Raw genomic sequence first — 15,641 nt, 5'->3', positions numbered from 1 at the left:
CACCTCGGACACAGCAGAGACGCCTGCGCAGGAATAATGCGCCAAACTGTCACAATTCCAGTTGACCATTAAACAACGACTTGCTTTAAAGCACCGGGAGATGAGCTCCATGCAAGCTCTGGCCCATATTGACACCAAAGGTTTCTAAGCGGAAGTTGATATTACTACTGGACACACAAAAAATTGCAATATTGTGGAGCCGGGTACGTATACAGCTGATTTTTCCTCTTGGGCAATCACTTTTCAGGCCCTGGAAAGACCGTTTTGTTGCAATTTCCCTGTTGTTAAGGGGGATTTAGCAAATCAGGTGGCTCCGGTTCTCTCTGCAGAGTCAGGGCATGTCAGCAAAGCAAGGAAGCTCCTAAAAACAACCCAGATTCACTCACCCGCCATGCGAGCGACCCCACTTTCCTCCCCTCGATCCCTCTGCAATCCAGCTTTTCTTGAACAGGAGTGAACGGCAAACAGCGCTGGCTGCGCCCACATACCCTTTCTGCTATCGTGTAGGCTTTAATTCAGATAAAACTCACTGTTTTCCTGAGCTGAGGATAGAAATCAGCTACAACACACGGCCCTCTCATGAGAATTTGGCCAAGACGCTTCCCCTGCTTTGAGCACAGCAGCAAATCTCGGGACTTGCGGCACGTCGTCATTAAACCTTTGAGCACAAAAGACTTTGTGACACTGCAATAACTAAAGCACCTTCTTAGGGACATCTTATCCACATCTTGAAAGTATTTCATGTTATACCTGTGTCTTTTTCCTTCGAGACATCCAAGAGCTAAAAGGTGATTTAAGTGCTCGGTGACTCACCAGGCTCCTTCACAACACAACTCCAAATATTTCTTGAATAAACAAGGATGGAAATCCCACCATCAATACCACCACCATGTTTCTATTTAGATTTCTGAGCTGTATTTTGGGTGGCAGCACTGGAATTCCTTTCCTCCGAATCGCCAAGCTTTGGCACCACACATTAATAGGGGATGTGTTAACGGGATGAAGCAGCGAGTACGAAACCGGAGAAGATCCGCGCTGTCAAACGGCATTTGATGTGTCTGCAATGGCACGGACAACCTGGGGAGCGGCACATAGTGATCCCGACCTAAAGATAACTGCATTGCAGGAGTGACAGTCAATTCTAACTCCATTATTCAAATCTTGATTAAATCTAACATCGAGTGTATTTCTTAATCAACCCGCCTCAAGTGACTACTTGAAGGCATATCTCCCAAAGCCTTTTTTCAGGGTAGAAGAGATTCTTCTACAGCTTTAACACACCAAGGAGCAGGTAGAACATGAAAACAATTATGCGCAAAGCCTGTTCTTTCAAAAAAAAATTGGCAAAGCACTGGAATTTTTGTCTGTTTCATATAAACACAATGTAAAACGAAGTTAAACCAAAGTCTCAAAATGCCCTTCAGCATCTAAAACTGAACCAAGCTCAGAGGGAAGAGCATCTTGAACAAGGCATTTCTCAGCGTGGTGCTGCAAGAAAAAAGTCCTTTGGATACTCTAAACCGCATTTATCTTTGCAATTAACTACAAGAGAAGGTAAAAAAATCTATTACCTGAAAGAGAGCGTATCTTACCACCGCTTTCCTCAACAAACTTCTAGACCAGCCTCTGGCTACCAAGCCTTTGGTGAGTGTTAAAAAATATTTTTACGTAAGAAAGAGTTCAGCAGGGAAATAATATTCCAGCTCCTAAGAGAGCTTAGTTAGATGCGACTCTGCAAACCTCCCTCCAGAGGATGAACGAGAGACACTGCCAAAAACACGCTCCAGCTGCTCTTTGCTGAAGACATTTCTGCCCCAGCTGATAACACCACCACACACCACACCCCCTCGGCTTAAAACCCGTTCCATTCATCCCCAGCCTGCTTCGGGAAAGCTTGAGACATTTGAAAATCGAGTGAATGGAAGGGTTGGGAGAAGAAGAGGTGGGCTGGGAAAATTTCCTGAGTCGCTTTATCAAGTGAGGCCACTGAGCAAACTAATTGTGACCATCACCGGGGAAAGGGAAGATGCTCAGCCCAGCAGTTCCCAGCAAGAAACTAAGATGGAAAGGGGGGAAAAAAGCAGGATTTTTTAATAGGAGATAAGCATTCAAAGAGAAACATCCACAGAAGTCCCAAGCAGCAGCCGGGGAAGAGCTGGGGGAACAGAGACAAATCTGACATGAGGATATGTCAAAGCCAGAACTTGGGACAATCACTGGACTTTCTTTTATCACATTTTGATTTTGAAGGGGAAAAAAAAAATTATAATAGTAGCCTTATACTGAGTGGCTGCTGTACAAGACTAAGACTAAGCAAATGTCTTGGTAAATGCTGTAAAAATATACAAAGCGAGGCTGTAAGCAAACCAGTTTGACAGAGATCACGCAGGAGCAATCGGGAGACTGCCACGGGAGAACAAGGGTTTGATCCCTGATTTGGGCAAACCAAATACCAGCCCGCTCCTTTCTGGAGTTACTTTGGCTTTTGGTCTCTTCCAAAACTCACAGGTACAGTTCTTCAGCCCTTTGGTTGCATCGGATCCCTGCGCACATCTAATCTGGCAGAAAAATCAGTATTTTTAATAAAAAGCCACACACAAGACAGCAGAGCTAAAGCCATACCCACCTTCCACCTTTCACACACAACTGCTGATAGAACATTTATTGACAAATACATCTGTACTTCAATCATTGAGCTTAAAACAATTCACACCACAATATCCAAACCGCGTGGTACCTCGCCCAAACCGAACCACGCTTCAAGGAAAACAAATATCCCCCAATTTAGCAGCTGAATCCCCTGATTAGCAGCTGAAACAGCAGTTTCTGGCCCGATAGCGGTGAGAGGCTCCGAGCTGAGCAGCCGCTGTTGTGTGCTGCTTGGAGCTGACCTGATAAACACGCGTCGGGGTCCAGGACGAGGTGCGGAGCCATCCCCGTGCTCCCTAAAACCTCCCCGGTGAGCAAAGATTGGGATTGTTTGCTTTGTGTTGGGTTTTTGGGGGGGTTTGGTTGGTTGGTTGGGTTTTTTCCTCCCCTTCAGAACAGCTATTCAATGTGCACAGTTATTTATATATATTTTTATATATATATGCATTCCCACTGAGTGGCAAGACCTTCTGTCCTTGTCCTTGGATCTACAGAACCATCAAGTCCGATGTGAAATTATAAGCGAAATCTGGTCTGCAAACTTTGTGGGAGCCTCGAATTCTTGTCTGTGGTGATGTACAGGGCGCTTTAGGCACCGGACACTTTGTTTTGCTGCATTTGGCTGACGAATCAGACTCAATATCTGTATTATATTTGAAAGAGAACTCGGCAGAGAGATACCTGAGGGTTGATAATCTTTGCCACTTCTTTTTTTTGAGGGGCGGGAAGTCAAGACGTGAAATCAGAAATAACTGCAAACACATAACCAGTGCAGAATGTTGAAGTCCAAGCAGAGAAAGTCAAAAGCCACCTGGAGGAACACAAACCCACCTCATGGCAGGGCACGGTGACCAAGCTCCTGCTCAGCCTTTCTCAGCTCCCAGCCTGTGGGTATCACACTCCACCTTCCTTCAGCCTGAATTCATCAACGATAATAAAACCTTATGTCTCCAGCTTCCCTTTAGCACCAGTAATTACCTGCGTCAGGAGGCACGTTGTTACAAGACTGGAAAAAAAAAAAAAGAGTTCCCAATACAGACACATGTACTACGGCACTAATTCGCAGCAATTTTCACCCAAGATTCTGAATTTCTGCAATGTATTAAAAACCAGCTTGCTTATTTTTCTCCTCCTATGTACGCCATTGACACAGAGCTCCCCCAGCCCACTTACCTCCAACTTTGTACCCTAAAACCACTAAAAAGCTCCTATAGCTTACAAGGCTACGACCCACGCATGCCCTTGTCTATAGGGACAGACGCTGGGGGTTTGGGGCCCTACAGCACCAACCACATATTTCCAAGCCAGCCTTTCTATCTGTATGATAAGCATGAATATCAAGCAGCCTCGTAGTTTACTGTCTCATTCACTCGGCTACATTTCCTACCGCGTCTCTAATACTTCATGCTGGGACTTCACGGGAAAATGTCATGTTCTCCTCGTCAATCTGTCAGGAAGCGTCGCGGTGACAGCAGCGTTGTCACCCGGACGGATGGTCCTTCCATCAGCCAAGCAATGAATTCTAGAAGTTCGCTTCTTGAGAGCGTTAATGCTCATTTCGACTCCCAGTTTTGAAACGCCTCGTGATTTCCCTCCCCATCATCTTTCTTTCAGCGGTTTATCAAAATGAAATGAAATAGTACACACCCTCTCGCCACATGCAGAGCTTAATGACTTCTCCGGAGTTAAAAATCCCATGCGACACAAAATTAAATCCTGGGAAAGCAGGCAGCACAATGCTGCAAAAACCCCATAGTTTAGAGACATATATAGGTTGGACGGGAGCTCTGGGCCCCTTGGTCCAACCCTCTATATATTCAATTCTTCCTCACCAGGACTCTCCCATCATGTATTTTACACACACCTCTGCAGGGTGCTCGAAGAAAAAGCACTAGCAACGATATATTTATCCCAACTGAGCCTAAAGACAAGCGGTAAATTAGTCTCAGAGCATTTCTCAGCTAAAGAAATGCTGGTTTAACCTACATTAGGTTGAACTGAGGCCACAAACACAGAGGTAAAACAGAGGGAAGGCTGCATCTGCCACACGTGGCCACGGAGGAAGATTTGCAAGCACTTATCTCTCCCCTTATTGCACAGAGTGGCCTCTGCAGAAATTCCACCCGGCTGAACCAAGACGCAAGTAGAAATCGGTGGAGCTGTACCTGTTGTGCTGTCCCGGACAGGAAAGAAATGAGAATTTCAGGACCTGTCCCTGCCTTCTGGTTGCACAAAACCCCAATTTTGCTGATTTCAGACCACAAGGAAACTGCAATATCAGTGTATTCCTAACAGGTCTTCAAAGATCATGAACTTCAGCACCTACAAACATGACCCAACCACATGGTTTTCATCATCCCCATGGCAATGAGTGACACTCTCTGTTAAAACACGAATAAGGAAGCACCAAGGACAGTGTTGGTTCCCAGTGCTATTTTAGCGCCTTTTATTCCAATTAACTGTAACCAAGACAAACACTAAGGTATAAGGATGGGAGGAAGAGAAAAGGATTTGCTCCAGGTTTAAAGCACTGAACATAGTCTTAAAAGCTGATGTTTCGCTGCACTTCACAACAGGAACGGACCGAATCAAACGTTTTAAGTCATCCCTAGCGCAGAGCATGCCCGATATCCGGGGCTGCAGCACCAGCCGTCCACAGACCCACGATTCAATGCTTCGTCTGGTTAAAACACACGTCCAATTTTTCCTTTGTGATTCAGAGACATTTCTGACCCACCTGCAGCAAAGCGTGGATTCTACGGATCCTTTACATCCCCTATCCATAAGTAACAACAGCATCTTCGGCGCAACATAATAAAAACGAGGACGGACCCAGACCACAGCAAAAAGCGAACCAAGCCTGACGAGTCAACTCCCCTCCTTTGAGAAAGTATTTTCAACCTTCTCCTCCCGGAGGTGGAAGTTCAGTGGATTTCTCCAAGATCTTCCAAACCTCGAGCGACCTTTTAGCATTTTCGCTCAAGCAGCAAGACCTCAAACCCCCATGATGAAGACCAACGCATGGCTGGATTCTTTCCCCAACAAACTCTTTTTAAATAGCAAGACAAACCTGAGTCGCCAACAGAGAAATCTCTCTCTTCCCCTCTTCGATTCTCTCCTTGTTTTATTGCCGTGCTCGGGTTTCTCTCTACACGCCCTTCACAGGTTGATTAACTCTCACCTCGGATGAGCAGATGTCAAGTAATTTAGGCTCTTACACAACCCCACACCGTAATTCTCATTAAGACACACGTTTTACTAGAAAGCTTTTTGCCGACTGTTCCCACCCCTGACATCCAGGCCATTCAATAAGACATTCTTGACAGAGGTCCCGGCTATAAAATCCACATGTTCTTTGGCTGCCCGAGTGGGAATTTGGTGACAGTACAATTCATTCATTTATTTAATGATCTTAATGTCAGGCTGAGCGGATCAAGTGTGCTTTGGCTCCGGCGAGCAGCGATGGGGACGGTGCCAAGCGCCGGTAACAATTGTTCGGCGATTCCAGGTGCCGCTGCCGCAGACGGCGCAACACAATGTTAAGGTTTTTTGGGGGTAAAACAGGAAGAATTTCAAGTCAAACCTAGCGTACAACCTCAGAACCAAACATTTAAATGCACACCAAAAAAAAAGTTCATCGCAAATAAACTACTTTAAATTTAAAAACTGTTTTGGAAATGTAATCGATACAATTAAGCTGAACAGCTTAAGCTCATTGAAGACTTACACTTTGCGCTATTTGCATATCAACAAAAATTAGATTTTTTTTTCTTTTGAAGAAACAGACATAAAAGCGCTTTGAAAACTACTTTTAAACACAACACTGAAGGAAAACATAAAACACACAGGCAGGTTGACAGCTGAATTATTTGCATTTCGCAAGTCTAGAATACAAAACGCAGAGCCCAGGAAAGTATTTGAAGAGAGACCGTCCGAGAACTGGTATTTATATCTGTGTGAGCACCGGGGAGAAAGGCTGCTGCAAACTTTATATTCTCCAGCGAGCTGAACTCAGATGTCTCACCAGCCCAAGAAACAGCACGTCCAAAAGATGCTAAAATGGGGCATGAATCACCCACTGCTGAAATCCCTTCCCACCCTCCACAGCTTGAGATGCACCGTGAATTTCACATTAAAAGTCACAGCAAACATGCTTTAAATGCTTTCTGATTCTAGCTCTTGACCTCCCCCCGTAAAAAAAAAAGTGGTAAAGATTATCAACCCTTAGGTATCTCCCTGCTGAATTCCCTTTCAAAATATAATATAGAGTCCAATTCATCAGCCGAATGCTGCAAAACAAAGTGTCCGGTGCCTAAAGCGCCCTGTACATCACCACAGACAAGAATTCGAGACTTCCACAAGGTTTGCAGACCAGATTTCGCTTATAATTTCACATCGGACTTGACGGTTCTGTAGATCCCGTGGCAGTCCAGGGACAGAAGGACCAGGTCTCGGCCCTCAGTCAGAAGGTGTGTGTGTGTATATATATATTTTTTTTTTTTTTTTTAATCAGATATGTCCTTTCTTCAGGGTGTCAGGAGCCTTTCAAAGGGAGTGGCCAACTAAAAAACCAAAGCTGTGAGTACTATCACTAAAAAGCTTTCCCCTGGATGCTCACAGCAAGAGTCTCCTGCTTAGTCTGAAAAGACCAAAGACTCGTGTCATATTTGCTTTTCGGCGAAAGAACAAAATAAGTCCAGAAAAATGCCGGTTTCAAGGCACAGTAACTTCTACGACTTCTTAATCATGCATAAAACCTCATTTTCAGACCACCACAGCATTGGTTCAAATGGATTTTCAAATGCCACCAGCGACACAGACGTTTAAATCAGACTGCTCTTAGTAATTCAGTAACTCTCACTCACTCACTCTCACATGTAAATCAAACCGAAACACAAATACACAATCATCATCTGGCAACCCGAAAGAGAGAATCGGTGCGATGTTTATTAGCTTCCACCTCCCAAAAGCTTTCCAAACTGAGGAAAATCTGTGTTATTTAAGATATTGAACTGCGTTAACTCTCCCTTGCTCGGTGCTTTTACAGAACCAAGAGCAAACTCAAAGATGGGCAGCAAATTTCTTTCCCTACCACCCCGAGGATGTATTTATTATACCACATCAAGTCCGCTCCCCTGGTAAAAGCAGGGATGCTCTTCGTGTTTGCGACTTTTACAGCGTTATTTCCGTGCAGATACTCCTGCTCCAGAGCACGGGAGTTTCATTCCAGTCGAGTTCAACCACTTGGAAAGGAGCAGCTGCTCCGAGCATCTCGACAAGTCCTGACCCATATCGACACTTCACCGACGGTTTTGGAGAAGGTTGCTGGTAGCGGTCAAGAACTGGAGATGTTTTCCTTACAAAATGCACATTTTAGAAGCCGCTTTGCTTTTCTTCAGGCATATTTAAAGCTCTAGAAATATTTTAACTCTCATCCAGATAAAGGACACACAAAGGCGCTACAACCAACAGCGGAAACGCGTTATTTTTGGTAGCAGAAATTATCTCAGTGTGGGGAAACTTGTCCTTTTCTCTCCACCTCAGATGACTAGACAGCAACCGAAGGTAAAAACAACTCTTAAGGTACACTCAAAACAGGGAGCACGTAATTTTCCTTTCAGGAAAGAAAAAAAAAAAAAACCACCACACAAACGCTGTCCCATTAACCTAGTTACATGCCCAGCAGCAATTTGACTCAAGTCCCATCAGCAACAGTGTGCCACCAGGAAAAGGGAGCGTGTTGCGGGCCATCTTCCAAACGTATATAATAAAACAGAAGAATAACATGTATGAGAAAATTTCACTAGCCTCAAAGCTTATTTTGCTCTCCTTCCTCTGACCCTTTTCTTTTTTAAGAACCCATTCTATTTTCTTCTTCCAGCTGTTCCACATCATCGTTTCCTATTCGGGAGGCAAAACCAAGTCTGCAGTTTGGAAAGCAAAGCTGTACATAGGAGAGGTCCTTGGGATTACCACCAAGTGTAAAACCCAGCACTGTGAGGACTCACATCAACTACCTTCCCTCAAATAAAGAAAAATTAATTCCCCCGGTTCCTCCAGATCACAGGGCACACGAATCCTCCACCCACATCCTCATGCCCCGTAACAAAAACCAGTTTTCTTTTCCCCATTCACTCCAGAAAAGCTTCTGCAACTGCTAACAGAGATATTCAAGTCACAGATAAAGTTTCCTACTAAAGAAATGCCTGTAAAATAGTGATACTACTCATCTGTAATTCCCCAGAGTAAAAATTCCAGCAACTCTAATCATATTAGCGGATTTACACACAACTAAACTTGACAGTTGACTAGCCCTGAAATGGCTGGATTAGGGAGAAAAAGAAAATATAGGTTACCTCCGCCTTCTAAAAAGAGATCTTCACTGCTCGCTCTTACTACCAAACAAAAATGGAGCGACCGCACCAGCTCGACACATCCCAGCATTTGCTAACGCCACGAAAAAGCCTTTCAGCCTTAGACGATGGACAAAAATCACAGGCACAGATGAAAATCTTTCCACGTTCCAACATCTAAAAGGGAAGTTATTTGTTTCGTCTCCTATTACTCTCTCACCAACTTCTTACCATAGATAAAAACACAAACTGTGTTCCAAAGTCAGCACTGCACATTAAACGCATATATATTTAAATAGCTAAAGTAACCTTTTCCCGCAGACTTCTGCCAGAAAACACATAAAATCATGTCCTCAAATTTGAGAAGAAAATAAGCTATCTGAAATCACATTTTTTGGAAGAATGGTTTTCTCCGGGACATTTCACCACAGAAATCTTCCAAAGCTGGTAAAGTGACATATCTGCACTATAACATGATTAGCTTTTGTCATTAAACAAATTAAAGCTATTTCTGCTTGAAAGAATGCCGAGATGTGCGAAGGCTGGGGAACATCAACGGGGGAGATGGCAGAGAGGTCTAAAAGCACTTTTATTAATAATTTTTTGGCAATCCGCTCACTAACCCGTGCCTGTTCCTCCCCTGCAGAAGAGCCACTAACCACAGAGCAGCAGGGAAAGTCTCCGTGTTTCCAAAACTTCTCTCCCAAGATATACGATCCACCACTCCAGACACTTCTAACACAGAAATGTTTCTCAGGCAACTGGCATCTGGGAGATGACTTCCAAAATGTTCTCATTTCAGCTTTCGTTCAACGCCAAAGCCGTGCAGAAGCCAGAGCTGATGCCCCCGAGTCGCAGGGAGGCAAAGCTTGACACGAAAGCCACCATCACCTCTTCAAACTGACTTTTACGCCCAAGCGGCTTCCTCATCCCTGGGTCCTCATCTCCAAAGATGCTGCATCCCATACTCTGGAAAAAAAGCCACTCGTAATGGAAGTATGGAGGGAAGACGGTGTCAGGTCCAACTCCCAGAGGGTATCGCAGCAATCGAGACACCCCGATGCTTCAGCGCAGGCTGAAGATGCTCTCCTTCGAGAAATCCTTGGGCGCTTTCTCCTCCAGCTCAACTCTTTGCTCACTAAGAGAAGCCAGAAAACCCTCACGCACCCAAATCCTCCTCAACAGTCTTAATTTCACTAGATTACCAGCACAGGCCAACTCCAGCGCATCCAAATGCGAGGTAAGCGCTGCCAGAACCTCACCCCAACTTCAGTCCTAAAAGTGATCCTGGATTTCTTGCTGATCTCTTGGGTTTTTGGGAAGCCGCTCGCATCCAGAAGATGCCCCAAAACAGAGCAGGAACCAGCACGTCGCTTTCTGAAAGGGACTACAGCACAGTTAGCTAAAGCAACCCAGGAAAAACTAAAGCTCAATTATCAAAGCAACACCACCAAAACCCAAGTTGCCCTGCACGGCGGTGATGAACTTCACACAGAAATCCCCCCAAATGCTGACCCTTCCTCTCTGTTTCTCAGAAACGGAATTAAAAAGCGAGAAGAGAAGACAAGAAAGATTTTAAGTGACTCGACTGTTAAAACCCATCCTGAACCTGCCACGATTGCCCTGCTGCAATAACCTGGAAAATATTCATGACCAGAGATGCCAAATCCCACCTTGAAACAGCTACGGGGATGCATTAAGGTCAAGTTTACTGGTGCCTGCACAGAGACCCTCAAGAACCAGGAAGCTGAACTCCCTCCAAACACAAGGAAGGTTGGAAGAGAAAACAAAAACCTACTGCCACCAGCCCACAGCCCAAGATGGCTTGAATTTGGCTCCAAGGTGCAGCGTTAAATTAACCCTGACGAGCCAGCAGACACACAACGTTCAACAGGAATCCGTCGGTTTGTCCGTCCCAGTGCAATGTTTGGGCCTGGGGCTGTGAAGAAGCCAGTGTCCTAATTATATTCATCCACAAAATTTATTCACAGCACGGGGACTTTTTAAAAAGCAGCTTATTATAACACATATCAAATACTTTTAAGTGAGGGAGAGTAAAGAAGCACGGCGTAGTTTAACGCGTCAGAAGTGCCATCAATTTAAAAGCACAAAGCTCTACCATCAGCTTGCAACCCAGAGCGTACCTTCGGTATTTTATATTTTTATAGAAGAAGCCTCACTACAGAACAACGGCCTTCACCTGGAACTTGTTCCTCACTCTGAAAGCCAAAGCAAAGGTGGGCAGATGGGGATTTATTTTGGATAATACTCCTCTGTGTGTCATTCCACAGTTATATCCTCTCTTGTCCCTCTTCCCCAAGTAAGAGTTGCAATCAAACCAGAGGATTTCTCCACACTGACAACTTCTGACCACCGTTTCTGCCTGAAATCAGGTCTGACTGAATACTCACCACTACCAGAGTCACGAACTTTTCCCAACTTACTTTTACACAGAAAAATCGTACTTCCTGAAGCCACCGTGTTAAGGAAATTTCTCAAAGCTGTGTCTTGTCTTACGGCAGTTCCAATAACTCCCTATTCAGCACATAACAGAAAGAAACTCCCATCAAAAAATTTCTGTTCATGTCCATCACTCTCTAGCTTTGCTTTCCCTCAAAAAATACATCTTTTAAATCCCTCCTTCCATCTATATTTTCTTTTCCCTTGCTAATGTCTTTCTACAAATGCACATTCTCTTTTTCCTGTAGAGTTAGTTCTCTCTCACCCAATTCTTTTTTTTTCAAATTATACAGATAACCATTTAATTTCATGATGTATTAAGTACTGAAAACCACACGTATTTCCAAAGACACTGAGTTCACCACGCAGAAACTGCTCGAGTTTTAAAAGGCCATGTCAGAGCCTCAACCTACCTATTAACATATAATAATCCTTCACATAATAAATAAACCCTTGCGCTGCTGTGAGAAGGAGACTTTGCAGTGTTTTCCTCGCTCTGAGTCGCCAGAAAAAACCTGCAACTATATCTGCTGTAGGGTAACGCTGGCTCAACAGTCATATCAAAACAGATAAAAAAATAAAAAAAGAAACCAAACAGAGCTAAAAATAAGGCTGAACTCAGATGACCCAGTGCACTCCAGTAAATCACAGGTGAACTCTGCTCCCCAAGTCTCACTTTTCAGCAGCGCCTGGAAAAGGTAACAGCTTTTGTTTATACCCCAGAGCACACACAAGTTACAGCGGAGGGAAAAAACAGGCAGGACACCCCAACACAGATCACCCAAAAAGTATCAAGAACACGGCGTTTGTAGCTATTATAAGGGCAGATAAGTAGTTTAAAAGTTAAGGAGAGGTACCGGTCAAACACAGTATGTTTTCAAACAGGCATGGCCATTCATAAAAATTAAGACTTCATCATTTTAACCTGTCCACTTTTATAACGTCAGCTCGTATCTACCTAATGCTTCTCCAATCCTCTAGACTTCTCTAGGTGTCCAGTTGTGTCCTCGCGGTGGGACACACTGCTATACCATCTCCGGTTCCTTTAGGGTCTCGTCTGGTCCTTCCAAGGCTTCTTATTCTCAGGCTGGGCTCAGAGGTAAGCCGAAGTTTCATCCCTCACACGTGGCAAGGTGTTTGGTGACAACACTCACCAAAAGCAATGGTGTCCTCCTGCCTCAGCTGCAACACAAACCGCTCTTGCAAACCAACCCCAAGCTCGCCCTTGACGATGCCAAAGAAGCCGCTCAAGTCCCTCCATAGTGCTTTTAATCATTACTTGAAAATCAAGTGCTTTGGAAAGCCCAGCACACTCCTGATCCCAGAGCCAGGCAAACTCCTGCTCTCCAGCTGTCAAGCATCATGTTTTCCATTCAAAAAGGCTCTTTCCAGACAAACCAGCACCTTGCTGGAAGGCTCAACTGAGCACCAACTCTGTCCGGCGTTACCACCATAACACTCAGCACATTGCTCAAAACCAAGCAAAATTTCCCCTGAGCAACAGTTTTGCTGACCATCGCCCTGCTGACTTAGCCATGACAGCACCTTTGCACTTTTTTTCCTAAATAAAGCACACGCTGGAATTACAGAACAGCATAAGCTCAACAAAAACACCCAGCGGAGAGTCTGTCCCTCCACAGCACTCTCTGAAATCTTCAGAGATTTTCTCACTTGACCCAAACAAATCTGTAACGTCAACAGTCTCATGATTTAAGCAACGTATTTGTGGTCACGGCAAGAACGATTCTTGCCGGAAGCTCAAGAAAACAATGGACCCAAACTGATTATAAAAGGGCTCGGTTTTCCCACCTCAAAAATGAAAGTGAGAGCAATAAAATGCTCATACACAGGGAATGCATTTCTTGAAGAGCACAGACACCACCACACAGCTCCAACAGCCCTCAGCAAAATAACCACCCTGCACTTCCACGCTAAAACCAAAGTCACGGCCACCGATAAACAGCAAAACACGCTCCGGGCTGTCCCTGCCCGGCACGCCGCGCTGGTCCGGGACAACGCAGTCGCAATATTGCACTTAAGTGTGTTTTTTCACTTCACGCTCCCCCCCTGAAAACTTCAGCAGGGAGCAAAAAGCCAGTTTTGCCAGGGGATGCTGGCAACAAAACCTCATCCAGGCGACCCCACTTTCCTGCTGATCCCTGCAGTATTTACCTCCCGACTCGGGCCTAGTGGCAGCAGAGAACCCAAGACCTTTAAAAAACATTCGCAGCAACCGCCGGCCTCTCTTTGTAGCCGGAGTCGTTTCGGCAGTGGGATAATTTATTTTTTTTTGTGAGTGGGAGCCTTGTCCTCCCCATCGCGCGTGGCCTGGCGGGGAAAGCTGCTCGGCGTGACATTCCGCATGAGATTTATTTCCACCGGCCAAGTAAGAAAAATTTAAAAAAAAAATTCAAATAAAATAAATAAATCGCATGAAAATTGGCCCCGGCTGGAAAAACCTGGGTTCCAATTCTGCTGGAAAAATAACAAAACCAAAGGACTTACCTGGGCAGGAGGAGAGGCAAAACTGAAGAGCGATTTATAATTAAAAGTTTACCCTTGGGGGTCACCGCTGCTCGGGGTGGGGGGGAAAGGGGCTGGGGGACCCTCTGGCTTCCCCAGGGGAAGGGGGTGAACCCCCAAACCAGCCCATGACAGGGGGGCACCCCCTTTCCCCACACCACCCCAGCAGGTGCAGACCCCCCTTGTGGGGGGGGGGGTGGGGGGGTGTCTCACACACACAAACCGGAGAGTCCCCAACCGCCACTCCCCTCCCCACCCCCCTCAGGGCTGAGGGGCCCCCGCGGCCTCTCACCCCCCCCCGGGCCCCTCTCGCTGTGTCGCCCCCCAACCCCCGGGGCAAAGGATACTGCTGGGGCGGCTGGGGCGGCAAGGCCCTGATGGTGGGGTGAGGCGCCGGCGCCGCCGCCGGGTGAGGGGGAGCCGGGGGGGGAGGCGGCCCAGCCGCCGCTGCCGCCGCCGCCCCGCTCCCGGGGCCGGTCCCCGCCGCCGCCGCCGCGCCGGGTTTCAAAGCCGCCTTCTGCGGTAAACTCATCGCCAAGCGGAGCCACCACCCCCCGGCGGGGAGCGGGGCCGGGGCCGGGGGGGAGCCGGGGAGCGGGCCGGGGGCCGGTGCGGCGGCCGGGGCAGCGCGGCGGGCCGGCACCGGCGCCGGTCTCCGTGACAACGCGCCTCCCGGAGGGCTCGGCGCGGGGAGGGGACGGGAGAGGGGGCCGGCGGGGAGGGGAGGGGGGGAGGCGGCTCAGGCCGCGCTGCTCATGAGCCGCCGGCGGCGGGGGGTCTCGGTCCCCCTCCCCGGGGGCAGCGGAGCCCTTCGCGGTGGCGGCTCTCGGGCGATGCCGGCGGATTTTCCTCACTGAAGTAGCGGAGCATCAAACATGGCGCTGCGGCCGCCTCCAGCAGTCCGGCAGGACGGACGCTCGGGCGCCTTCGGGCCGCTCCGGAGCCGCTCGGCCCACCGGCGCTCGGCAACCTTCGGCTCTTTCCGGAACCGCTCGCTGGCGAGCGGCGTTCGGGAAACCTCGGCTTCTTCCGGAGACCTTCGCAGGCGCACGCGCTCTTCTCCCCGTATCTCCCCCTCCCTGCGCGCTCGGCCCGGTACCTCCCGTGACCCCCGCGCTCGGGAAACTTCGGCTCTTTCCGTAGACCGAGGGCGTGAGGGAGTTCGGGAAGCTTCGGACGGGCTCGGAGGAGGGATTCCCGCCCAAAAGGGAGGCGCTCGGGGCTCTTCGGAACCTCTCGGGAGAGGCGAGGCGGCAGATTCGGGCGCTTTCGGCTTAGTCCGGGGAGACCTCGGCAACGCTCGGCTGGGCGGGAATCAGCCCTCGGCTGTGAGGGAGCGCTGAGCCCCCACAGCACCGTGGGCTCCATGGCTGAGGGGCTTTCCCCCTCCCAAAACTCACCCCCAGCCGCATCCCAAGCTCCTGGGGTGGCTGGCAGGGGCAGCCCCACAGTCCCTCACGGGGCATCGTGAGGGCCAGCAGCCCTGAGGGTGACAGGGCTGTGAGGGTGACGTGGCGGCTGTGAGGGACCCCACTTCAGGCGATGGGGACCAGCATGGAGAGGCTCTCTGGGGACAACACGCACCTTCCTCGCCCCCCTGCGCCACCACCTCTGCGAAGAGAAGCTGCTAAATTAACGTATACTGTGATGAAGTTA

The 15,641-nt window shown here is 47.7% G+C and overlaps 1 protein-coding gene across 6 annotated transcripts in view; it reads right to left on the bottom strand.

The window, feature by feature from the left end:
- Positions 1–15,023, bottom strand: part of EIF4G3 (eukaryotic translation initiation factor 4 gamma 3) — a 132,267-nt gene extending 117,244 nt beyond the window's left edge. For 3 of the 6 annotated variants that reach the window (XM_065649808.1, XM_065649809.1, XM_065649811.1), the window contains exon 1: positions 14,333–15,023. In XM_065649808.1, coding sequence (XP_065505880.1) covers positions 14,333–14,517 — 185 coding nt within the window. In that variant the 5' untranslated portion in view covers positions 14,518–15,023. The remainder of the gene's footprint in view (positions 1–14,332) is intronic. The other 3 variants (XM_065649806.1, XM_065649807.1, XM_065649810.1) reach the window with 1 other exon arrangement.
- Positions 15,024–15,641: the final 618 nt, after the last annotated feature.

This window comes from Caloenas nicobarica, chromosome 22 (assembly GCF_036013445.1).
Source record: "Caloenas nicobarica isolate bCalNic1 chromosome 22, bCalNic1.hap1, whole genome shotgun sequence".
NCBI classification, from domain to species: Eukaryota; Metazoa; Chordata; class Aves; order Columbiformes; family Columbidae; genus Caloenas; species Caloenas nicobarica.
Note: the sequence above shows the minus strand (reverse complement) of the source record. Positions and strands in the feature narration are given on the sequence as shown.